General features: G+C 29.3%; 3 protein-coding genes across 10 annotated transcripts; all 3 read left to right on the top strand.

Moving 5' to 3' along the window:
* Positions 1 to 39: 39 nt before the first annotated feature.
* LOC122499797 (nose resistant to fluoxetine protein 6-like) lies at positions 40 to 11,856 on the top strand. The gene is made up of 13 exons (XM_043608315.1): positions 40 to 996; positions 5,524 to 5,720; positions 6,727 to 6,932; positions 8,084 to 8,331; positions 8,602 to 8,772; positions 8,914 to 9,007; positions 9,112 to 9,231; positions 9,634 to 9,799; positions 9,878 to 10,053; positions 10,132 to 10,261; positions 10,801 to 11,118; positions 11,286 to 11,439; positions 11,605 to 11,856. The coding sequence occupies exons 1-12, from the start codon at positions 510 to 512 to the stop codon at positions 11,409 to 11,411; spliced, it is 2,439 nt and encodes an 812-aa protein (XP_043464250.1). The 5' UTR covers positions 40 to 509; the 3' UTR covers positions 11,412 to 11,439; positions 11,605 to 11,856.
* Positions 11,857 to 11,870: 14 nt separating this feature from the next.
* LOC122499827 lies at positions 11,871 to 14,495 on the top strand. The gene is made up of 3 exons (XM_043608349.1): positions 11,871 to 13,495; positions 13,778 to 14,347; positions 14,445 to 14,495. Exons 1-3 carry the CDS (start codon positions 13,352 to 13,354, stop codon positions 14,493 to 14,495), a joined length of 765 nt encoding a protein of 254 aa, XP_043464284.1. The 5' UTR covers positions 11,871 to 13,351.
* LOC122499794 (glutathione hydrolase 1 proenzyme-like) lies at positions 14,425 to 26,759 on the top strand. Of its 8 annotated transcripts, none has more exons than XM_043608305.1 (12): positions 19,497 to 19,740; positions 22,163 to 22,436; positions 22,512 to 22,665; positions 22,791 to 22,915; positions 23,137 to 23,276; positions 23,456 to 23,688; positions 24,143 to 24,303; positions 24,642 to 24,865; positions 25,152 to 25,347; positions 25,538 to 25,703; positions 26,062 to 26,208; positions 26,376 to 26,759. In XM_043608305.1, the coding sequence occupies exons 2-12, from the start codon at positions 22,387 to 22,389 to the stop codon at positions 26,562 to 26,564; spliced, it is 1,785 nt and encodes a 594-aa protein (XP_043464240.1). In that variant the 5' UTR covers positions 19,497 to 19,740; positions 22,163 to 22,386; the 3' UTR covers positions 26,565 to 26,759. The 8 variants fall into 8 exon arrangements, 7 of the variants coding, with proteins under 7 accessions (XP_043464240.1, XP_043464244.1, XP_043464243.1 ...); XM_043608309.1 differs by having other exon boundaries at positions 19,499 to 19,740; positions 22,163 to 22,409; positions 22,515 to 22,665; XM_043608308.1 differs by having other exon boundaries at positions 19,500 to 19,740; positions 22,163 to 22,409.
* Positions 26,760 to 26,859: the final 100 nt, after the last annotated feature.

The raw sequence follows: 26,859 nt of genomic DNA, 5'->3' as shown, positions 1-26,859 counted from the left end.
CAAGTGTAATGTACCGCTTTTAGACTGTCAAAATTGATTTTTTTAAAAATATTTAATAATGAATACATTATTAGTGATTTATCGAAACATATTATTTGGTGTTTGTTAAACATATTTTTTGAACATAAATAAAACTAATGTGCATTAACTTATAATTTAAAAAAAATGCTCAAAACAAAATAGTTATACACTAATTACCAATGAAGAAGAAAGCACCAAAGATAAAAGGAAAGTATTCAACTACTTGTAGCACTTGATAAAAGTTGACATGTATCAGTGACAGTAACACGTGTGAGTAATTGCGGGGTTTTGCACCGAAGTACATAATATTTGTCAAGGACAGTAGGATGTTGACGGATAACTTGAGTTGAAGCCCTTAACAAGCAAAAGGAAAATGAAACAAACAACAATAAATGTTAAAAATTGTTTATGTGTCGTAGCAAAAAGAAATTTTAAGTGTTTTAATTTGTGAAAGATCTTCCATTATAAGGAATTAGAAAGTTTTTAAAATGTGTAGACAAGCAGCTGTTTTATTCGTCCTGTGTTGGACAACCAATTTCGTTTTTTCTAAAAGTGAGTCGAACATTCAAAAGGTGAATAACAGGAAGATAACAGATTTGAACGCTAATGTGTCAAATCTTAACGAAAATCAGAAAGTTTATCGGACAAATGTGTTATCCAATGGAAATCATAGTATGAAAAGTGATTACGAAAGAAATGACAAACATCTTTTACTATTTAGTAAAAATAATCCTGAATTGGATTGGAAAACGGCCGTAAAAATGTTTACTAGTAATTTTGAAAAAGAAGAGGATATTGATATTGATTTTATGACTCAGGATTTAGGAAAAACATTGAACAGTATTCAGTGGCTTATAGATCTTTATGATCCACTACGGTGGCGTAAAATACCGGGAAATGCGGACGAAAGTTGTAAAGAAGACATGGAATTGTTTCTAGACTCATTAAAAAAAGGAAATATTTGGGCTGCAAAGAGTAAGTGTGAATTAATTTAGAGAAAATAAATAAAGGGGGATTTCTCATGGGAAAAAAAGTTTTTTTCTAATTTTTTTTTGTTGCTTTTTTGCTATTCTTAAAATCTCTAGAATACAGGTTTAAAAATTTTTTAACGTAATTTAGCACCTATCAAAAGTTATAGTACTAATGTGCTATAACTGTACACTACCGTCAAAAATTAGCGATATGGCTCCACGCGCATGGCCCAAAAACATACAAATATTTACATTATGATTTTTCTGTAAAAACAAATATCAGAAAATTAAAAAATCTACCGTTTGAAAGCTTATAATATTCCACGTTAAATGATATATAATATGAAATTTTTATAAATTAAACAATGCAAATTTTTTGACAATTTTTTAAACTTTGGCATATTTTTTTAAAAATTGCAGACAAAATTTAAAACTTATATAGGTGTCATCCTTCAAGTCTCATCTTTAATTTAAGATCAAAACTTTAAAACAATGTTATTCGATTTACAAGATATCATTATAAATGTCAGCATGTTTTTGGATAAATGCATTGAATTAGTCAATTTTTTATGGTTTTTGACTGAAAATGCAAGGACGAACAATAAAAAGACTCGCGAGGAACAGGAAGAGGCTTAAGTGGAAGCCTATGACTTACTATACGGACCTGGGATAGCAGATTAAAATTTGGTAATTTTTATTTAATGTCGTACCATTTTTTTAAATTTTGATTTTTTAAGGTAATTTTAGGTATAACCACTACAAAAATGTTAAATTTTGACATATTTTTCACACTTTTTAAGAGGGATCTCCTATAAATAATAACACAACAAACAATAGAAATATCGTCACATAATGAATATATTCTTATACACCAAAAAAATAGGCCGAATGTGCTTTTTACTTTAGAAAATTTTGTCTAAGTACAAAAGCAATACACGCAAATTAATTCTTTCTTTAAAAAAGCAATTTTTGCCTTAGTTGATAAGGTTACAAATTCTTGTCTTTTTTCAAGTAAATGGTTTATAGAATGTCAAATCGAATTTCAAAATTAATTAAATCAGTGACTACCGAAGTATGAAATTTATACTACAGAAACGAAATCTAGGAAATTTTGTTGAAGTATTTATAGAACTAAATTCACTTTTTCGATAAAATAGTTTTATAAATAAATAATATATTATGTGGCCTAAGGCTCGTTTCAGCAATCACTAAGAGAAAAAAAAATTTGAAAAAAAATTTGAGATGCAAAAGCAAAATGATTTCCGATTTGGCGTGGAATGCTCTCTATATGGTCAATTCCATATGAATTTACAGTATTTTTAAAATTTTATTAAATATTAATTAATTAAAAAACACTCTTAAAAATTTTTTGCAAGAAAACTAACACTCCCGATTTTTAAATTAAACAATTAAGTTTTAATTTTAAAAACTAATTTAATTATATCATATTTTTTAAATAAATATTACAACACGAAAGAGAAAATTCGAAGAAACGCTTTTATTTTTTCAGAAAACTTAAAATGAAAAATGTATTTTTTGTTATATTTTGTTGGAGAGTGTTTTTTCTCGTCCTGAATATGGATTGTGTTTGTTTTCATAACACCCATCGAAATGTGGGACACAACAAGAAATGTAAGTCAACACAGAGTGTAACGACGTTGTTGTCAATTTCAGCTCTCAAACAATCTTCTTTTAAATTTTTGTAAGAACTTTCTGTTCTTTTCGTGATGAGAAGATGCGGCTAAGATGCAATGTAGAACATTTAAAATTAAAGTAGTTTTTTAATCAAATGCGGTCTCGATTTATGCTTGCTACGGTTGTCTTCTAGGGCAAAAATTTTTATTTTCAATTAAGTTTGCAATGTTTAAATACGCCTGTTAGTTATTTAATATGTATGCATTTTTTTTAAAGAAAATTCAGTTCTTAAATAAATAAATAATAATAAATAAATTCTTAAAATTGAACTGAAGTTTATATTATGACGATTGACAGATGTCGAAAAAATTGATTATTATTTTAATTAAGTTTTCTATAAATTCTCCGCGACGTCATTAATGACTTTAAATTTACGTAAGTTTCGTTAGATTTCCATCCTGTTACATCAACATCAAGAAAAGATGTATTAATTTGAAATATATTAAATAATTTTATTGGTTCATGATTTACGAAACAATCGATGTTTTTGTGAAGAAACTAAGGTTAATGGTTTTCAGCAAAACTGACCAATATTCATTACATCTGCAAATCACTAAGCGTAAAAAAATAATAGCAGCATGCCTCATCGACCTCGAAACAGCGTTCGATTACGCTTAATTTACGTTTCGCTTAATGCAAAGTAAATAGTAAATATTATAATTTGAGCGATGGCCTTCAGCAGGGGGCTGTCAACTCACAATTGCTCTTTAATATCTTGGCGAATGGGTAGGATGCGGTTAGGATGCTATAATACGTCTAACTGTGTCCCATCCAGGACGCACCGATTTTATTGTCTCGCTGCGGCTGACGTTGATGCGTGCCTGGTACTGTACGTTGAGAAGATTTCGGTGTTGATCCCATTCTTATTGAGCGGTTGGTATCTTGTTCTGTCTGTAGTCTTTAAACGGTCAGTTATTTATATTTTTATGGGTTCGCTATCTGAAATTATATTTCCTAGCCGGATTGCTCTCAATGTTTAGATTTGTTGAGCCGTTATAAGAAATAAAACTTCATGATCAACGTTTCCAATGAAAGTGTGTCATTGGGACATAGTGTTGTCAAGTATTTAAGCACAGGTTTAGGGTCCCAAATCTCGCCGAATCTAGATCCTTTTAGGATCCGTAAATAGAAAGTATTGTATATGGAGTGAGGTGTTAAAGAAAGGCCAAAGGATCTCCTTTTACATCCCATTCATTAACCAAAACTGGTTCCAGTTATTTTGTATAAAGCACCGACGTTTCGACCTCTGATCGAGAGCCATCATCAGAGAGTTTTTAGATTTCAAAGAAAAATCATAGATTGATGTTAGAAAAAATGATATAAAAAAATGTAAGAAGAGGAAGTGATGTGAGGATGAAAAAAATTTTAGTAGTAAGATCCTGAAGGCGATAACCTGATATTGTGATATCATAGTTTTACCTTACTACCGGTAATTGAAAAAGTCGATAAATTTATACAATCCATATTTGTTATGTAGTAACAGAGCTAAAATTAAGTTTAGAAAATGTATTGCGCACAGGTGAAAGTTATGGAAAACTACTCCGCAAAACTTATTCTTTAAAATTATTAATTAACATTTGGTTGTAAGCTAACACCATTTTTACAATTATGTCAGAGTAAGCTGACAGTGATGTAATGTAATGTAAGCTTCTAGTGATCCTCAGATGGAAGCTTACAGTAATCTTTCATATAAGCTTACGTTGACATTGCGGTGTAAGCTTACAGTTAACTTACAATCTAATAGTATAAACAGTAGTTACATACAGTATTCTTTGTAATAAATGATATATAAAGTCATAATGTGCAAAATAAAAATTATTTTTCTAAAAGTTTACATATAAATTTACCAATTCAATTTTTATCAGTTATGATAAAAAATAATTTGCACTGTTATAAAATATTAGTTATCAAATAAATCAGTGTAACTTAAGACACCATTTGTTTCTGTGAATGCAGTAAAAATGCACTTTCTACTTGAGGAAAGTCTGCGAGACTTACATAACTGACAATGAACTTTCAATATTTTCAAAGCATTTCTGTAAAGTAACGCTCATAAGCAAATTAATGTACAAAATCATTTCTTATATGATTCTACTGATTATATAATTATGTCTCATTAACAACAAATTTTCTGAATTGTGTAGGCGAACAATTGCAAATTAAACAAAAAAACTTTATATATATTTTAATGTTTCTTAGGGTTCCGTACACCGTAGGTATACCAATGTAACCCTATTGGTGAGACTCTTGCGTCCGTAGCCAAATTCGTGTCCCCTCCTAGCAGCTAAACTATTTGATCTAGAGAGCTCAAACTTGGTACAGATATGTACAAGTTTGGCAACTTTGCATAGAATTTACTTCTTAAAACTGAATGTAAACAAATCATAGGAACCACTTGCAACACGACTAAAGAAATCCAGTGTGGCCAGACTTTTCAAAGTACCAAAAAGCAAGTCAAATCAGAAAATAATGGTTTATGTTTTGATTAGTTCAGTCAAGCGATAGAAACTGCTTAATAGGGAATAGTTGGGAAACAAAAATGACAAAAATCTTCAGAAAAAAATTGTTTTTGACTTTTATCAAAAGATTCATTTTTTTAAAAAACAAAATATTTTTTCGATAATGAAGTTTATATAATAAATAAATAAATTCTATTAGATTTTAGAAAATTAATCTTAATTAAAGCCTAAAAGTAGCAGTTGCATACCCTAAAAAAATAATCTCATAGTTAGAGGAAAAAGTGTCATCTAATATCCTCTCAAATTTATCTCTCAAAACAAAAATATTCTTTTATATACTACAAAATTTCTCATATAATTTTATCTTTTGCTTTTAGTGTTGGATGCTAGTGGAAGATACACCTCGCAGTTCTACTTTGGAAATGGATATTGGCTCGGTTCTAGAATTCAATGTACAGAACTAAATAATACTAGGGCAGACGCTATTAATCTTACAAATGAAGTACCTCCATTTTCAGTCAAATTTTATGTAGCAAGAATGTTCTTACAAATGCCAAAGCAGTTTGCAGTAAGGGTAAGGAATATAAATATTAAAAGTTATTTTTATAAAGTGGAATTGTTCTGTAATGTTCCATCTTGATTTAATTTCATCTTGATTTTTCTTGCACAAAACTTAAGGATATTTAATATTCGACAGAAGATTAATTTTTAGAAAATTCGTATTTGTATTTGGTTGGGGCAAAATTTCTGAAGTGTACCACCTAAAAAGTTCTGGGATTGCTTTGATATTTTGGTACTGTCTGAATGCAGAAGGGTTTTTTACTGGCCTGAAAGGAACAATAAAGAATTGCAAAAAATATAAAATCTCAGGACAATTAATAATTCAGTTTATTATCTTAAATATAAAAATTAAATCAGCAAATACAAATCTATGATTAAGTAATTCCTATCAAGAGGGACCAGATCGATGTACTATTTAGTTTAACTTAGTTGTCTAAGCAATCATTAAACTACCGCGTTTCTACTAAGTGATTTGTACTTGGCTAAGCCGTTCAGTTTTGCTGTCCGAGAAGAGATAGGAATGGGTTCAAGAACGGTGAGAGTTCAAATATCGAACATACAAATACAACAAAAAAAAGGAAATAATTAAACATTATGAAATGAATATTTACTATTTCATAAGAAAAGAGAATTTGATTTTCGCAATATAAAATAAATAAAAGCAATTCTAATGACAAAATGTTTCTATAAATTACTAAGCGAACAATATATAAGTTTTAGCATAATTTCTATAACAAAAATAATATAAAAGAAGGTAAAACTAACTTTTTTTAAACAAGGCCCCATTCTTAGAATTAATACCGTATACCAATATTTGAACCACAAAAATCAGACATATTTTCCTATAAGAAAGTGAAATAAAAAAATTATATTTTTTTACCCGAAAAAGTTACAAAATCCCATAACTTTTAAATTAAAGGAAGTGAATCCCTAAACTTTCATTGACTAGTATTATATTTGTTCAAAAATGAAACATTTCATTGCGGGTTTGATGTAAAACATTACTTTTTATGTTTTAGGAAAGACAGGTATTTTTGGGACTGTGTTTACCATCATCGTGTAATGTAACTTCTGTTACGTCAATAATGAACACAATTGCACATAAAGTAGAAAGTGAAGGAAATATCAATCAAACAAGTGGGCCAAAGATTTTAATTTACGCTGTTAAGCCAGTACCTTCAACTGACTATAATTTATTGAAAGACAACAAATTTTTTATTCTTGTGTAAGTCTTGATAGATTATTTAATTTAACAATAATCTAATATTATACGATAATGTTATGTAATGTTATGAATTGCAGTATTAATACTAGTGGGTTATATGGAAGAAACATTTATTATTTTAAATAGAAAAAAATATCATTCATATTGGATACGCTATTTAAAAGTTTTACAAACTGACACTTGCTTCGTAATAAACGACCCTGAAAAACCCAGTGTTGCGAATTTCAAGAAAATTACGTCTATTTTTATAAAAGTCGTTCTTCATATTAAATTTTGAAAATTCTGTATTTTTTGTACCTTTTCACGAAAATTGATGCCTAACGATTGCGATCAGTATTTTAACAATAAATTGTTTAAAAGTTATCGTGGGGACACCATTGTGTCTACAGACATACACGAAGACAGACATACAGACATTTTTCTAGACCATGTTTTTCTGACTCAGGGCATCCCAAAACGTGAAGATTTTATAAAATTGGCAAAAGTCAATTTTGGACCAAAACTAATACCTTTTCATGTGATGAGAATGTAAAAATCAAGATGTAATTTAATCAAGATGAAACAAAGTCTGAGTGTCCCCTCACGATGGCTGTTTTGTTCAGTCAAAATGTAGGTCAATTTTGACCTATTTCGTAACCTGTCGGTCAAAAAGAGGCTCCATATAAATCCTCTAAAGGATAAGATCGTTACCCTATGTCAAAAATTAATGATAAATTTGACATTCAGGATAAAAAGTGGCTTTGTAAAGGACCCTTCATGGGTTTATATCAAATGAAACCCTTTTAACGTAAGAGGGCCAATATCGTTACCGTACGTCACAATTTATGTCAACAGTGTCAAAAATTAGATTAAATTTAAATCTACCTTCAAATGTAAAATCTGGCAAAGCGAACTAATATTTCCACAAACTTTAGTACTGTTAGTGACTACTTCAATCATAAATGCACTGTCCATCTGTTTTTTAAAGAAATTCAAAATTTGACCCTTTTTGTAAATCAAAAAATTTGTTGACTTTTTTTTAAATGATCCCTTTTTCTTTTATTTAACCTTAAAATATAGCATAAGTCTTAAATCTCCTGGTATTTTGAAGTAACATTAATATATAAATGTAATAAAAGACTTTTATAATGTAAATTAATTGGATTTTTCAGAGGCGTTGGGACAGTAATAATAATACTTATGATATGCTCAGCACTTTGTGAATATGGTCATAGTTCCAATATTGTTGATCCTGAATTATCTAATACTTCCACCAATAATCTGAGAAATTGTATGTACATGGAAAATTTGCCTAAGGACCACAAGATATACATTGAAGACCGTTGTAACAAACAAATGTTTAATAAAATTTCAAATCATAATGAAAGTGATGTACGTTCAGCAGTAATAAAAAATCAAGGTATATCACTTTCTATTTTATTTACTAAATTTATTTACTGTTTATTCTTGTCGAAAATATTGTATAATACGTGACGCTCCACGGAGAAAGGGACCTATCTTCCAAACATTAGGCACAGCCTTCCGGGCGCAGTTCAGGAAAACAGCCTCATGTTATTTAAAGATAGGTCCCTAGGAGCTTCTTTAAAAAATTTACTAACTTTACAATAACAAATTAGCGCAGATTTGTCTATTACATTAAATTTTGAATCACATGTAAAACATTTTGCAGATTTGTGGTACAGATGTTTGCTAGCATTCAATCCAATTACCAATGGAAGTAAAATAATAAATACTGATCCTCCTGCAAGAGATAACTTGAATTGTATTCATGGACTTAGGGTCTTCTCCTTGGGTTGGGTTGTTCTTGTTCATACGTATCTTCAAGTCTTTTCTATCGCCGGTAAGAATACATATTTTTAAGCATTGCAAACAATATTATGCATTGGTTTTCTTTTTAATTAACATTTTTTTGCTATGTTAGAGTAAAAATTTTATTACGTAACATTCATTAACTCAACGCTGTTAATTTTTTTGCTTGTAGACAACAAAACTTTGAGGACTGTAACTGAAAGAAACGTTATGTTTCAGACTGTAAGCAATGCTACATTTTCCGTCGACACATTTTTCTTCATCAGGTAAGATGCTTGTATATTTTGAATAGATAAGTCAAGATAGTTAATTTGTTAACTATGTGAATTTCAGTGCATGAACTACATGTGTAATTTAATTTTGATTTCAGTGGTTTATTGGTTGCCATACTGTTTTTTCGGTCGAGGAGCAATGTCAAAAGTGAAAACAAAAGTTTTCTTACAACATGCTTATCCAAGTTTTTAATTATGATAGTTTATCGCTTTTTCCGGTAAGTATGAATACATATATGTACGTATAAGTTTTTGAGGACTGTTTGTTACATTAGTGATATGTTGGTCCAGTTGAAGCAGTTTAGAGAATTTTAAGTTTTTTAGGAAAAAAAGTCTGGAAATGAACTGAATGATATTAATATTGAAGAAAAATGGTTCGATGTTAAAATATTTTTATTTCGAATAGTAAATAAATCAAGAGCGCGCCAGTATTAACTACTAGTAATGATTAAGTAAGAGACACAATTAGCATTGGTAATATTCGTAGATAATTTTGTGGAAAGATCTACAGTGAAAATAGAAATGTTGCAATTAGATAGATCCTGCTGTGTAAGCAGATACTTAAGATTTAATTAAAAAGTTGAGAAATGTACTCTAATGCTAAACTTTTTTGTCTAAAGATTGACTCCAGCTTATCTTTTCGTCCTCGGAATGAATGAGATTGCCATAAAACATGCTTTATCTAAAACCGTCTTCTCACCTGGTATCGCCGATCATTTAACTTGTGAACAGTTCTGGTGGAGAAATGCCTTATATATAAATTCGCTATTTCCTCGAACAGAAATGGTAAGTTATTTCTAGTCTTTAAGTATTTATTTAATATAATATTTTTTATCGTAATTTTGTATTTTCAATACTTTTTAGTGCATGCTGTGGAGCTGGTATATGGCAAATGATACTCAGTTTTATGTACTTGGAATTCTACTACTGCTGCTTTCTGTCAGGTTTCTGAAGATGGTGGCTCTTATAGTTTTTTGTTTGATTGTTTCTTCTTGGTTTACAACATTTTCCATTGCTTATAGCAATGACTACATTGCTAGGTATGTTTAATTTTTGTATATACATTTATTTAGCGTTAAATATAAAAACTCTAGATCATATTATCTTATTGTTTTCAGAATTCAAGAACCATTTGCACTGTTTGATGAGTTATATGACAAACCATGGCTACGAGCAGGGCCATACTTTATTGGTACAATAACTGGTTACATACTCTTTAAGAGCAAATGCAAGATTTTCATTCCAAATGTGAGTTTAACATTAAATTGATAGTATTAACATTAATATACAAATGCTAAGATTCTTTATATGAGATTAACTATAGTGTGGGCTATATAGAGGATGCCAATTTTGGACTTTAGTCCAGTCGCCCTATGAAAAAAGTCGTCATTTTCTGCTAAAATTGATACTTCAATTTTGACTGTGGATTTATATAGTGTGTGATGGTAGTATAAATATGCATATGATTTTCAGTCCAGATTTTTAAGCTACGAGTTATAAACAATGCCAAAGTTGCTGAAAAACAGTATTTTGATGACCCCATCTGAAGTGGAAAACATATAATATTCATGGTTGCATCCCACACTACATGAATCCTTAGTCAAAAGTGAAGTATCAATTTTGGCTTAAAAAAACATAAGGCGACTGGACTATTTACTATAAATTATAATACTAACATTTTTAATATTACTATGATATTTAATAAATTGTAATAACTTATGTTTATCAGCCTTGAAAAAATAATTAATAATTTTATATTGTGTTATATTTGTTTGTTTCATTTTTAGTACCTGAAAGTTCTTTGTTGGATTTTGTCTACATCAATAATGCTCTCTGTGGTTTACGGTCTTTACGCCGGGAATTTAAGCATTCTTACAAGTTCCATATACGCATCATTGAGTCATACAGCATGGGCAATGGCTGTCGCTTTTATTGTTATACAATGTTGTACAGGATCAGCTCAAGTAATTGATAGTCTTCTGTCCATACGGCTGATGCATCCTCTTTCAAGGTTAACATACTGCGCATACTTGGTCCATCCTGTGATTATGATGATTACTAGTACGCAATTGGATGGTCCTTTTCATTTACACAATGGCCTAGTGGTAAAGAAATATTTTTAAAAACGTTTTAGGAACGTTTCTAGAACAAAGACGTTTTCATACCCAGAGTATTCTAAGATGTCCTTTGATTGTATATTAAAAATAATAATTTTTAAATCTTATTCTGATTAAATAGTGATGAATCTAATTCTTTTGTAATTTAATTTCAGATAATTATATATTTGGGAAATCTAGTGGCTTCATACCTACTGTCATTTTGTGTATCGATTGCTCTCGAAGCACCACTTGTCAATTTGTTAAAGATTATTTTCACATCAAAGAAAAGAATAAAATAGATGGATTCTGCAGTGATACTACATATGAGTATGTGAATTAAATAACATAGTTAAAGAATAATTTAAAATATGTTATTGTATCGACTTACGGTCTATTGGTATTGAGGATGATGTTTATGGATAACGCTATTTAAACAATTATAAACCTTACAAACTTACTTGTATTTTCCTAATTTTTAAACCGGCATTTCAGAGTCCCAAGGGTTCATAAGTTGGCACAGAAGAAAAAGATGGCATAACCCCAAGAATTGTAAGAGTGGAACAGGGTTGAAATGAAATTTCGATGCCCAAAACATACCGAGGATTCGCCTTGACTACAACCTTCTCTGTCGGATACTTTCTTAATTTTGGAAAATAAAAAAGAGTTTTTTTTATTTAATATTTTACAGTATCTGCTGCTTGTTCATATAATAAATATTGTATATAAATTTTAAAAAATAATTATTCAATTACCTGGTTTAATAATTTTCCATTTTCAAACTCCTGTTTACGAGGATACCACAAAAGTAATCTAACACATTTACCTCCCATGTAGAAATTTCCTTAAGTTTCTTTACCAAAAATTGAATTCTAGTAAGAATCTTGTAAGAAAAAATGTAGGGAACTAGTTGGGCCCCGGGATTCTCTGTGACGCTCGGATCTTGTAAGAATGATTTTGTACCTGAGTTCTGGTAGGGACTTAGATCTACAGAATCCTGAAGAATAAAGGAATTAATTTAAATTTTTTAGTAGTAGCACCACAATCCGAACGCTATCAGACAATCAAAATTTGGCTGAAAAGACGTTAAAAATTTATTTTTTCTAATTTTTATAATTTGTCATCTGGAAATCACCTTAGTTGTAGTAGGAACGGAGCCCTACAGGATCCTGAAGAACAGAAATGATTTAATTTTTTATTAATAGAAGTTGACTGGTTCGACATGCCCTTAACATTATCGGAACGCATGTTGAGCAGGACGCTAAGTATAGTGTGGGTACATACATGTGCTGCTGTAGCATTTGAGTGTTTAGATAAAGTGATGGTAACTGATTTGACTAACATTTTCATTTCCGTGTATAAAACTGTGATTATTTCGTAATGACTTGCCTGAGATTGTAAAGAGTAAGAATAGAGAGTCTTGTGCGAGCTGTCGCGAAGATCACTTGTCATTTTGTGACAAGCACTTTGCGTGTTGAGCTTTTAAGATTTGTGTAAATTTCCATTTCCAATCCTTTGTATATTAATTGGATTGAATAAATGTCATCATAACTGAAATCCTACAGTATTTTAATTGTAAATCAAGTAATTATAATTTTATATTAGAGAACATTACAATTTGAATTTTGAATAATTAATATTATGTGTAATAATAGTTGTATAAATAATATAATAATAATAATGAAAATAATAATCTACTTGATAATCAAATAATAAGCTAGAGTATATACAATGTACATTATTGTAACATTACTGTACGATTACTTTGACGCCGCCATTTTAATATTACTGTAATATTACGTGCTAATAGGGCAATAACATATTACGTAAGATTTTTATATAAACCTAAGAAATGTAACTTTATTACTATGTAATAATAATTTTTAACTAGAACACTATATTTAAGTACTACAGTAATGTCGATTTTATGTATAAAGCAAAGTTCTTGATGTTATGTCATTAAATTATAAATTTAAATAGTTTTACTTTTAAAAAAATTGAATAGAAAATTTTTTATTATATACTACCGGAATTGATGACTAGAATAACAGGTCATAATAATAATAAGCTAATAATTTTTTTGTAATTCTGAATTTAAGTTCATAGTTGTATGAGTAATTTTGATTGTGATGTTGAATGGATTAATAACCTAATAGATTGTTGACTCAGCTTGATTTGTATAATTATGTATTATAACACTTGTGAAAGCACTTCTCTGAATGATATAATATAAATTAGATTAATGGTAACTTCCTTCAGTCTTTATATCATAAATCACAGGATGAAGTTTCTTACATGGATTTTTATAAATTTTTCGTGTGTGACGTTATTAAAAACTGACGATTTTAACGGAAATGCTGATATTTACCATGATGACTTTGATAACGTAAGTTAAAAAATTACGTATTTATTAAATTATTATACTTATAACAAAAGGATTTCTTGAAGATATTATTAGGATATCCTAAAAATCCTAAGATAAACTTTAGAAGCCAGAACAACTGAAAAGTTTATAAAACGTTACTCTATATATATAATTATATAAAAGAAAATATTCATGAAGTTTTGATAAATTTGTCGAAATCGCCTAAAATTCTTCTGATGATTATTTAAACATTATTTAACATGTTTATTAGTTTAATTTTATTAAAATTAACTATGTTTGCAGGATTCAGATGAAGCAGATTCATTTCCTGAAGTGGAAAAAATCCTACGAAGTTTAGATCAAGTATCTTTGCCATTAAATAATGAAAATGTAGTTATAATATTTGGAACAAGAAATTCAAGAAAACATTATTTAATTCAGTTACTTACGGATAGTACAGATTCACTATTGTATAATACACAAGAAAATAATTGGATTATTCCAAATACAAATTTGAAATTCTTACAAGATTCAAGTCTTTTAAATTTATTAAGTGTAAATGCATGTAGTAGTAATACATTGTATTTAGACTTTCCCACATTTAATAATAATGGAAATTTGTTAAATGATATACAGTCAAAATATTATATCTGGAAAATCTTGTCTCATGCCAAATCTGTTAAATTCCTCTTAACCATTGATTATTATATGGAAGATGAATCAATTAACATTTCGGAATTTGTAGAATTAATCAATCACATCAATTCTTTTATTATAAATACTGATAAATACAGTAATAGCTTCTCTCTTATTGTAACAGCTACAACAAAAATTCAAAGCAGAAATTACAATATTGATAATCTTAATGAAAAAGTAATTGACAATTTAGTACAAGCTTATAACATTTTATATAATACAGGCAAAAATAGTTTAAACCTTCTGAATAGCTTAATAACAACTACTTCAATAGAAGAATATAATAGAATTGAAATTCTTTTTGTACCAACTCAAGATGAAATAATCAGAGACATTTATTCATTTACAAATAATATATATTTTGTTTTGTACAAAGTAATACACCTTATGAAGTTCGTTAACCTTTCTCAAATTGATTTGAATTACGAATATATCTTAAAAAACGAAGCAAAACCAATTGAACAAAACAATATTTTTAATCTTTTGGAAAAGAATATACAAAAGAGATTAGAAAGTCAGGTGTTGGAAATTAATGATCAGCTTTTAAAATATTTTCAAAATTATGAAGAAAACGTCAATGATGTTTATGTTTTAAAAAAGTATTTTACGAGTTTGAGCAATAATATTAGTCTACTTCAAGAAAGTATAATTTATTTAGATGACTACAATAATCAATGGAAAATAAACAAGAAAGAAGCTATATCAAAAATATCAAATTTTATCAAAAACTACAACATTTATGATTTAGAAGACAATTTTGTTAACATAAATCAGTGTTATGATTACTTAGAATTTTTGGAAATTTTTAAATTAAGCAATGCTGTAAATTTGTCACAAATTTTCAATTTAAAAGAAGTTGGAAAATTTGTGGAAGAAACAAAGAATTGGTACATCTTTTTGGATAATTTTTACTTTTCGTTATCTGACATAGAGGTACAAAAACGTCGAAACAACAAGTTTTTTAGAATAAAAGAGTTAGAGGATACATGTGTAATGAAGACGTACTCCGAAAAGTTTGACGTAGGATTTGTTCGTTTCAGAGAATTGTACATGCGTGAAGTGGAGAAAGATTTTCCAACTTACTATACACCGAATGAGACATTTATCAATAAAGTTAAAATTGAACGTTTTTGTAACATATATTATCGAACTGTATTAGATGAATCAGATATGATGTGCTCTGACAATACATTGCAAATAAAAGGAGAATTCATTACATTTGATCAAATACCCCCAAATAATTATTGCGTCACTGGCATCAAACGGTTAGAATTATTTGCCTTTGATACACTCTATATAAACACTGATTTAATTCGTACTGGAGAGGAACTTGAGATTGTTGCAATTGCACCCAAATGGGTTGTGTGCGGTGAGAGGAAGATTGTATTGGATGGAATATCTGGAAATATTATTCGCCCACCAAAAGCTCCTGATAGCTATACACCCGGTTTTGATGGCGAAGATGGACAACCAGGACTTCCAGGAGGGCCGGCTGGTAACTTCCTTGGTATTGGGGCTAAACTTTATGGAGTTAATGATTGTGCAAATTATGAAGAAGAATTAGCAAACAATTCACTTACTATTAGTATGAATGGAGGTAATGGTGGAAAGGGACAAGATGGAGGAAATGGAGCAAAGGGTAAAGATGGATTAACATATGCATTTGAGTTTAAAGAATCATATTCTGAGGTATCGTCTTATGGTGACATTCCTAAAGAGATGAAAGATTGCAATTTTCAGAATATACCCTCCAATACAGTTTCCTGCATAATCGTAGAAGGTTCGAAGGGAAATGAAAACGGAGTTGGTGGAAATGGAGGAAAAGGTGGATTACCAGGTACAGCAGGGAACGTACTTTTATATTTACCTACCAATTTGTCTAATATTCAGTTAGTAGTTTATAATAAAAGTGGGATACATGGAGAAGGAGGTGTTGGAGGATTAGGTGGAATAGGAAGTATGGACGGGCGAACAATATATGGAATTTACAAAAAATGGGAACGACCTGCTGCTGGTCGTTACAAACATAAAACAGTATACAATCTGATTAATGTTACTAAGACAGAAATAGTTATGCTTCCGCAGGGAAAAAGCGGTGAGTCAAACAAAAACATGAATGGAATGATAAACTTGAAAAGTCCAGCAATGACCGAATTCCCTTTAAGTGTAAACAAATACAAAAAATATTTAAGGGAAAAAATATCGACTGGAATAAATTCTATTGAATTAATGAACTTTTACATAGTGCTAGATGCTGGACATTCTCCTGAAGATAAAATAAAAGTAACTGGTTTTGAAACAACTTTAGGATTTGTCAATGAATTAGAAGGACTAGAAGAACAATTTTTTGAACTTCATAATAAAATAAACTTTTTACCGTTCTATAAGTCTTTGTTGCGACGAGTAGAAAATTATGCCAAGGCTCCATATTATAAGGAAAATAACAAGGAACATAAAAAAGTTTTAGACTATTTATGTGCTGCTATTCAAATTAAAAAATGTATTATCAAAGACGAATCTAATAATTATCTAATCAACGATATAAAAAAACATTTGTCTCTTATTTCAGAAAGTGTACAAGAAATTTCCGCTGCTACCAATCAGGTAAACAGAAACAAAATAAACAAAAGATTTAAAAACGACATTGACAATAAAATCAGAGAAGCAAATAAAATTATTAAAATTATCGATTCTGAAGTTCAAAAAATAAATAAAAAAATGGAATCCGAAATCAAAACTCTGACGAATGTGACAATTTTTCAAGAAAAGAGAGTAGAAATAAAACTGGAAAATGACATAGAAAGGAAAAAATCGGTAGAAAAGAGATTAGTTATGAGAGGAGTTTTTGAAGTACTAAAAGGAGTATCTTTTTTAGCTTCCTTCTGTGGTCCTTGGGGAACTATTATTGGAGGATTATTAGAAACTGGTCAAAATTATGTTGAACCCCTTGTCCTAAAGTCAATGTCAGAAGAAGAAACGAGAGACTTTATATTAAAGAATTCAGTTGATGTGTTATCGAAAGCCAGAGGACATATACAATCCATAACTGATAAATTATGGTCTTCTCATCAAGAAGCTTTAAAGAAAAACATAGAAAATTTGAAGAATAAAGAAAAAGAGTTACCTGACTTAAAAGAGACAAGGGAAAAATTAGAAAAAATAAAAACAAACGATCTACTGTCTGACAATAGTATACTTGATCAAACCGAGTTAGTTATTTCTGAAAAAGAACAAAATTTAACTAATGCTATTAAATTATTAAATGTAGGTCAAGATGCTTATAATAAAAAAAAAGAAATCTTGGAAGTTCTAAAAAGTGTGGAAAAAGTAAACAGAATATACAAATCAGGTTACAAAATTCTTGACTCATGTACCTTCAATAGTCCTGAAATAGACAAAATTAATGCAGAAATAAACACTGATAAGAGTAAAGTTAGAAAATTAGATGATTTTCAAAATGACATTCATCAAAGTATTATGCCAATGTTAAGAAGCATGCGAGATGAAGTAAATAATATTGAAAATAAATTAACATCCATGTCTGAAGTTGAAATAGATGTAACGAAATGGCAAGTACAGGAAACATTGACAAATATAAAGACAAGATTAAACATTATGACAAAAGACTTTCCACAAATTTCAGACACTTTGGGAAGTCTTGTGCAACGGTTAATTGATACATTAAATACTTTAATAAACATATATGAACGCATAGAACAATATCAAGACAGAAAGGTATTAGTGGATTATATAGCTCAAATTAATTCACCCAGCATAAGAAATTTAAATATAGAGGAAAATCTTAACTATGCCATTAGTTATTTAAAGATAGTGTTAGATACTAATGCAATAATAGATCCTTACAAAAGAACAATGAATACTTTAAAACAATATGTATTTCCCTTTGCAAAATTTTACATCTCTGAATTTGGATTGCCTTCCGATTTAGATATAAATGATTTTAGTAACGTACAATCAAATGTAATATATCAAATGAAACGGGTTATGAAGTACTTGGAAAAAAGCGAAGTATCGATAATACCTTATGTTGATGAGCATGTCCATGAGGGACTATTTTCAATAAAGAATGAATTTTCTGGACCTTTTTATACTTGGAAAAATTCTAATTATAAATTGTTAATTAAAAAATTTTTGTCTGGAGAAAAGATCTTATTGGAAGCTAATGTACGAGAAGGACTTAAAATAAATGCTGTCAAATTCAAGACAATTGCACTAGAGTTCGATGCAGTAAATCCGAGGTATCAAGAAGATTTAGATAAGATATTAAACAAATTTTATGTGACTATGACACATATGGGTACTTCATATTACAGGTGAGAAATAAAATAAAAAAGTTGAATTATTATTATTTTAGTGTAACATTGTTAGCGTTTTTAACTATTATAATAATTAAATTCCTTTTTTGCAGATGTGGTGAAAATTATTACACAATATCCACCAATAGACACACTTTCTCGTTTTCATTACAAAAGAAAAATGGTGATAATGATCCAATGCAAACTAATTTATTATATAAAAAACTACAACAGGGCGATTTTATATTAAGTCCATATGCATTATGGGAGGTACAACTTAAAGCAAAAAATGGGATAGCTTTTGAAGATTTGAAAAAGTATATAAACCAGGTGAATATTGCCTTATCTGGCTATGGACAATATGTGGATATGGAAACGGATGCTTGCGACGTTGATTTAAATAAATACTATAAACTAGAGTCGAATTACAAGTCTCTTGTATGATTATGGAACTGTTGAATATATTTCAACAAACATTTTAACTCAAAAGTAATGAGAAAATGTATTTCCAATAAAATATGATTAAAATTCAATAGATTCCCTACAATTTTCATATTGAACATTTGTTTGTAACTATCATAGATTTCGAAATAAAAATTGTTGAAAAAAGTGACTTAAAAATTTAAATAACAATATCTTGCAAAATAATCGAAATTCTGCAAAAATGTTTTCACAACTTATAATTTTTTTCAAATTCTATGCGTTAGGGCCGAAAAATTTTGTTTTTCTTACACGGAGAGACAGCTATTAGCAAAAATTACAAAAACTTGTAGCAAAGTGCAGAAATAAGGGGAATTATTTAATATTGTACAAAAGAAATAGATAAATTTTCTACAATGAAATAGCAAGTTTTAATATTTTGTGTAATAGTGGTAAATATAGGGAAAATTGATAAATAATTTCATATAATTATATAAAGTTCAAATTTTATTTACATAAATTATTGAAATTGGCGCTTATTAATTACAATACATCTCGCAATAATGTATAAACATACAGTTACTAGTGTTGAAAGTGTTATCTATAGTAAAGTCTGATAATTAAGCTTAAGACACATAGCCTTGGCGTAAAGCAGAGATACACATTCTATACTCTGTGTGCCAATATTATATAGAGAAAATACGAAACTTTTTCATTGTCTGTACTACCAAATTATCTCTGCCTTGTATTTAAGGATTAACAAAAATATTTTCTTGTGCATTTAAAAATCTAACTAAAGGGACCAACCTTGTACTTAAAATATTTATTATTCAGGTTAGTAGAAATAAAATTTTTATTCTAACATTATATTATTTTTAAAATATGAAATTTAAAATAGAATAAGAATACTTAACTATATGAATCGACCTGTAACTTGCACGTGAGACTGACATTTTTATGTGGTGCTCCATAATCGTTTTACGCTTACTTACGTTTCCCTATGATTAACCGTCAAATATTCTTAAGCTTAATTAAGACAATTAAAAAAAATTAATTAATTAAAAATTTATCATTTTTTTCAAACATTTGTAATTAAAGTATTACTACGCTTTGCAAAAAAATGTCACGTAATCTTACACTGTAAAAAATTTAGGGAGTTAACGGACTCGGGAGTTGGGAGTGAAATTTTTCGAGTTAAAAATCAACTCCAAAAGAGAGTTAATTTCTAACTCCCTTCATTCAACACCCGCGCGAGTTATTTTTTCCATGGGGAGTTAGCATTTGGGTGTTAAATTTTAACTCTCTTTATTTAACTCCCCTGGCATTAACTCTCCAATAGGTTCGACTTTTATAGACCCCCCGGGGGAGTTAAAATTTAACTCCTTTTTTTTACAGTGTATAGTTAAATTCAAACAATTGGACTGTTGATCCTATTGAAAATAACTAAATAATCTTCTATGCTTTAAAGATGTCTTAATTACTAAATAAATCATGTTCTAAAGTATTTTCTGCATTGAAGTTTTTTTTCCTTTTTTTTCCTTGACTCATTTAGTACATCATTAAAAATACCTGTTTTATATTAATTTTTAAGCTGTTCAAACAGCGTAATTTATATATTACTAAACAATATTGTCATAATATTACTAGTTGTAAGTAATATTTTGCAGTAATGCCTGGAAAATTTATGTTTATCTTTCTACGCATTATTTATTTAATTATAAATTTTTATTCATTTAAAAATTGTATATTGTGACAATATATGAATTAGCTCTTAGGATAATTTTGCGTCAAAATACTACCAACCACAATATGACAACATTGAGCTCCTGGATACTATAAGTGCCGTTGCACGTGGTCCGCAAAGTATAATATCAGTCAGATAGCAGTGAACGGCCTCGAGGCGCTCACTGACACCTGGCTGGTAATTATCCCTTGCAACCGCGCGTAGTAGCACTTATAGTATCCAGGGAGGTCGATTCCGTAATTTGTTAAACAATTTTTATACACGCAAAATACGAAAACAATTTTTCAACGAGGTGGCACCTTTTATAAATTTTATCCGAGTAGGCACCTTTTATAATCATTACTCGAATTGGCACATTTTTTCCACTAACCCGACGAATTATAATCTCCTTCTAGTGTTCGGATGTGGTTACTACTACTTAAAAGCACTTAATATTTTACAATAAAATCTTCTATCCTTCCGGATGTTGTTCAGCAACGTTTCAACAACAATCTAGGTTGTTAACAGTCTATGAAAATTGAAAAATAATAAAATTGAAAAGAATTTAATTTAAACTCCTATTTGTGACAATTAACATCTTCTGCTAATGTTCGGCTGTAGTTACTACTTCTTAAAAGCGCTTGAAAGTTATAATAAAATTTTCTAATCCTTCAGAATATTGTTCAGCAACAATCTAGGTTGTTAACAGTTTATGAAAAATTAAAATTCAATTCTGATCTTCTGTTGAATACCAACATACCCTCCAACTGCGTTTAAAATTTCAGTTAAGAAAATATTATTGTTTAAACTTAGTATTATCTAAGTTATATTATCTTAGTATTATCTACCGCATGTCGTGGACGGTAGGTTTGGTTTTGTTGGCTATAAATGGAATTTACTTGGTGGTGGGAAATTTAGATATTCTATTATGTTAAAAATAAACTTTTTATCTTTACTCGAGTTTTGGAAGACGCCATGTTTATGTTTATATCGGAGGACGCGCTGCTATCTCGCATTGAGGATAGTAGAGCGCTTTAATTTTTGTCAGTGTAGATATATATTTAATTTTTCTTCTTTTAATATATTCTATTTTTAAATATTAAAATTTTTGTAGGTATTTTTAATTTTATAATAATATTTAAATATTAAAATAAATAGTAAAAACAAATAATTATTTGTTTTTACTCTTATAATAAATCATGTATCTTTATAATAATATTAAATGTTACTAATTTCCCATATTTCATCTCAATAAATTATTCAAATTTCGTAAGATTTTCTCAAATTGATATGTTAATTTCTCTTGTCTACCTTTAGATAATTTATTAATTCTGCTTCGTAATACTAAAATTTTTCAAATTCAATTTTGTGACATATTTTTATCTTATTTGACTTATCTTATTTATCTTATATTGAGTTCAAAAGTGACATTTTTAAAAAATGTCATTCCGTATATATGTGTGTTTGTGTAAACATCAGATTTCCATAAATGAAGATATGAAGAGCTTAAGAAGTGCATTTTTTCAATTGTAGGTATCACGTGCTGACACAAAATAGGAGCTCTTTAATATATATTAGTACAGTTTAACTATGGTTAAAATTTTAGTGAAAGTGGAGTGAAAGTGGAGTGATATTACATAATCGACCCCCTGATTTGTCATAAGTTTAAGAAATATATTTACCTGGGAAGAGATATCCCGAGGAGACTTGTAGTGTGAAAAGAGATGTCCGTGTGAAGTCTTGTGCATTTGGAAGAGATGTCTCTGGGAAAACTTTCTAGGTGCAATTTGTTGTATATTCGGTTTTCGTAAATAGTCACTTTTCTAAATATATATAATAGAGATAAGATTGTAATTTTATATTTTTAATAATTATTTTTCAGTAGGATGCCAAGGAAGAAATTATGGGCCATGGGTTTAATTATTTTGTTATTGGTTATTTTTATTGTATCCGCCATCTACATTTTCAGCGATAAGAAAACCTCTATATGGAGCAATAAACACAACAGTGATGCAAAACTTGGCATTTACAAACAGGTAAGAAATATTAATTTAATGTTACTTTTACATATTACAGTTAAAATATAATTCCTGACATTTAAAATGAAAAATTGTTAGTAATTCATAAATTCGAATGCTTCCAAAATATTTTTAATTTTTAGGCAGCAATTTCAGCAATGGGACAAGAATGTTCTGAAATTGGTGTTGGATTATTAAAAAAGGGTGGAAATGCTATAGATGCAGCGATTGGAGCACTACTTTGTGAAGGAGTAGCATCTCTACACAGGTAAGCTTATCATTATTGCATGGTAACTATTAGATGTCTTCCTAGTGGGAAGTATAGAATTCAGATAATAACACTGGTTTACAGTGAAATTGCCAATCGAAAAAAAACATTTCTATTCGATGTACATCAGTTTTCTACGCGCGGAACCCAGTTGCACGTGATTCAAATTTTAGCAACAAAATTTAAATTTTACTTTTTTAATAAAAGCTAATATTTTTAAGTATGGGACTCGGAGGTGGCTTTTTAATGACAATATGGAATTCTACTACGAAAGAAGCACATTACTTAGATGCAAGAGAAACTGCATCGCGACATGCAACTTCTTCTATGTTTGGCGGGAATCCAAATTTATCATATCAAGGTTCGTATAAGAAACATTATTGTATTTTAATTTAATCCGTCTGATAAAATTCTTCAAGTTTTTTGAACGGTAAGTTCAAACTGAATTTCTCCGACAGTTTAAATTTTGAAAATCAGACTCCAGATTCGTAAGCGGCGATCAAGGATTTTTAACAATTTAAGGTGTTTCTCTGGTTCCAGGTGGTTTATCTGTTGCTGTGCCTGGAGAACTTCTAGGATATTGGGAGGCCCATCAAAAATTTGGTAAACTAAATTGGAAAGATCTTTTTCTACCAACAATCAAACTTTGTCAAACAGGATCCCGCATTAATAGTTATTTAAGCGGTTACATTAAGTCTAAGGAACATTTAATTAGAGCCGAACCTACTCTTTCTGAAATACTTATTGACTCTCGTACCAATGAATTATTTAAGGTAACATATTTGAAAGTACAAAAGTTTTTAAAAAAATTTCAAGTTTTTAAATCATTACAATCACTTATTGGAACGTTTTTGTCATGACATTCCTTCATCCACTTAACTAATCATTCTTCTAAAATCAGATATTCAGGATTTTTAAATCTTTTTGCTCTACCGCGTTTCGTAAAGGCAGCATCTTGAATTGATTCCCGCAATATTAATATGCGTAAAAGAGTTGATTTTGGAATATTATATTCCTTTTGTATTTCACTTTGTGACTTTCCACTTTCAAATACAAATTTCTTTCAGAATTCGGGCTAAATTCCGATAGGTATTCTGAGGCGTTTTGATTTGATTGAAACAGAATTGATGAAAAAAAACATTTCACACGGAGATCCGAACGGAATTCTATCCGTAATATCTATGAAAATTTTGTGTAAAAATTATAATTATGCTTTAATCTTTACAGGAGGGGGACAGAATAAAACGTCCACAACTAGCCAAAACATTAGAAATACTGTCTGATACTGGGATTACAGAATTTTATAATGGAACAATTGCGCAAATGTTAACTGATGAAATTCAAGCCTTTAAAGGAATTATTGATTTACAAGACTTTAAAGAATACAGGTAAGATTACATTTCAATTAAAAGTTTTCGTTTTTTAAAATACAAAAGAAGGACAAGTGCGAATTGCACGTGGACTGAATCTTAGAGATCCATACACCAATTAAATTAATTTGATTTGCAAACATAAATTTAAAAAAAATTTCGTCAATCTCATTTCTTACACTATGAGACATACAAATGCTTATGTAGAGTACTCCAGATTTCAGCCCTTTAGCTCTAGTTAATAAAGACAATTTTATTTAAATAATATGTCACCTCTAACTCAGCACAGTTTAATTTTGTTACTTTCCCTTAATTAATTTAATTTTAAAAAGTCGTTTTACATTGTTAACTTTTAGAGTCTCATGGAAGGAGCCAATTAAAGTAAATATTGGAAAAATGACTATTTATTCAGCTCCTCCTCCTGGGTCTGGAGTACTTGTATCATTTATTATAAAAGTTCTCGAAAATTTTCTTTTAAATAATGACAAGGAAATTATTTGGCATCGTGTGATTGAAACGTTTAAATGGGCTTATGCAAAACGTACCGAATTAGGTGACCCCGATTTTGAAAAGGATGTTGGTAAGTTTTACGCACTTTTGTTAAGTTTATTGGCTGCTTTTATTTCAATTCACGCAGAACGAATAGGTTGAAAATTCTAAATTAAGTTTAATGTGATTTTTATCCCACATACACAAAAATGACGCTTTTAGATAGCAGATGACAGGGAGTAGTCATTCATTTGTTCGACCGCATAAAAATGAACGCGATGTTCATACAAGTCGTGCCAAAATGAAGCAGTTGTTACAGACGACCTTTGCTGTAATCCTATTTTCTTAAATAATTAAAAACAATTTTTATATTACAGAAAACTTAGTTAAAAACTTTACCTCTGCTGATTATGCCAAAGATATAAGAAGATTAATTAACGATACATGGACATCTAATGACCCTAACTTTTATGGAGCAGTTACTTCAAATCCTGAAGATCATGGAACATGTCACGTATCAGTATTAGATGCAGACGGCAATGCAGTTTCAGTGACATCTACTATTAATCAAGTGTAAGTAAATTTTAAGAACGAAAGTGTAAAATATATCTCTATTTGCTACGAAAGTATCAAATGAAATATAGGATTATAATAATAAATATAAAATATAAATAAACTTTACCCTTTGGTCAAAATAAGTTACCACTAAACATTAAAGTTTCCTGATATTTTATTGAGTATACTAAGCAAAACTTATTTTTAGATTTGGAGCGATGTTTCGCTCGAGTTCGACTGGAATCATATTCAATGATGAAATGGATGATTTCAGTTCTCCTAATATTACTAATGCTTTCGGTATACCTCCGTCACCTGTTAACTTCATAAAACCTGGAAAACGTCCATTAAGTTCGATGTCACCAACAATAATTGTAAGATTTATTTTATACACTTATAATAATTGAGTAAGTCATTCACTTATTCGACATGTATGAAGATGGAGTTATTTTTTTTCATAGGAAAAATATCACTTGGGACCAGCTGTTATTTTTTCTGAATCTTGAAACAAAAAACCCCCATCACGTCAGGATTTTGAGAAAAGTGGACCGTTATTTTCATACAAGTCGAACAAGTGAATGATTTTTACTCCCTGTCGTCAGATATTTAAAAGCACCATTTTTTGCTTGTGGGATCAAAAAAATATTATTGACAGGTTATTTTCAGATAAAATTAATACGTCTATAAATAAGGTTCTAGGGATATGCCAATTTATGTATATTTTTTTAATAGGTAGACGAAAATAATCAAGTGAGACTAGTCATTGGAGCTGCAGGTGGTACAAAAATTACGACTGCTGTAGCGCTTGCAATTATGTTAAATATTTGGGCAGATTATAATGTTAAAGAAGCTGTGGATGCATACAGAGTTCATCATCAGGTATTATATTATGTCTTTGTAAATTTTACTTAGAAAGTTTAATGTACATTAAACTGATACTATAAAAATGCTTAGTGACCGAAAAAGTTAATTTGTACATTCACCCTAACTTTAAAGAACTTACATCTAACAATTAATATTCATATGTTAATTATTTTTGGTTACAGCTCTTTCCAATGACTATCCAATATGAAAATGGTTTTCCGCAAGCAGTTCTAAATCACTTGCGTGCAATAAAACATAATGCAACTACTTATACGGGTATAGGAAGTGCTATAACAGCAATTGCTAAAAACAAGATGTCAATAACGGCTATTTCAGATTATCGGAGACAAGGAACAACAGCAGGATATTAGAATCTACAACCACTCTTACCTCACACAACATATTAAAAATGTACACTATTAAACTTTTTCACTTCTTTTTTATATTAATTTTTGACCCTCTTTTGATATTAATATTAGAACTTGAGAATATTCAAAATTGAAGTATGAAATGTAATCAATTTAAGATCCAAGTTTAAAAAATTAATAAAACTTATTTTAAGCTTATTTACATTTTCAATAAAAACCCAGAGCATTGTGCACTTTAATTGTTTCGTGTTCAGCGTCTCAAAATACATGGGGATAGGGAACAATTAACAGAATTTTT

Source organism: Leptopilina heterotoma, unplaced genomic scaffold (genome assembly GCF_015476425.1).
Source record: "Leptopilina heterotoma isolate Lh14 unplaced genomic scaffold, ASM1547642v1 Lhet_177, whole genome shotgun sequence".
In the NCBI taxonomy this organism is placed as follows: Eukaryota; Metazoa; Arthropoda; class Insecta; order Hymenoptera; family Figitidae; genus Leptopilina; species Leptopilina heterotoma.
Note: the sequence above shows the minus strand (reverse complement) of the source record. Positions and strands in the feature narration are given on the sequence as shown.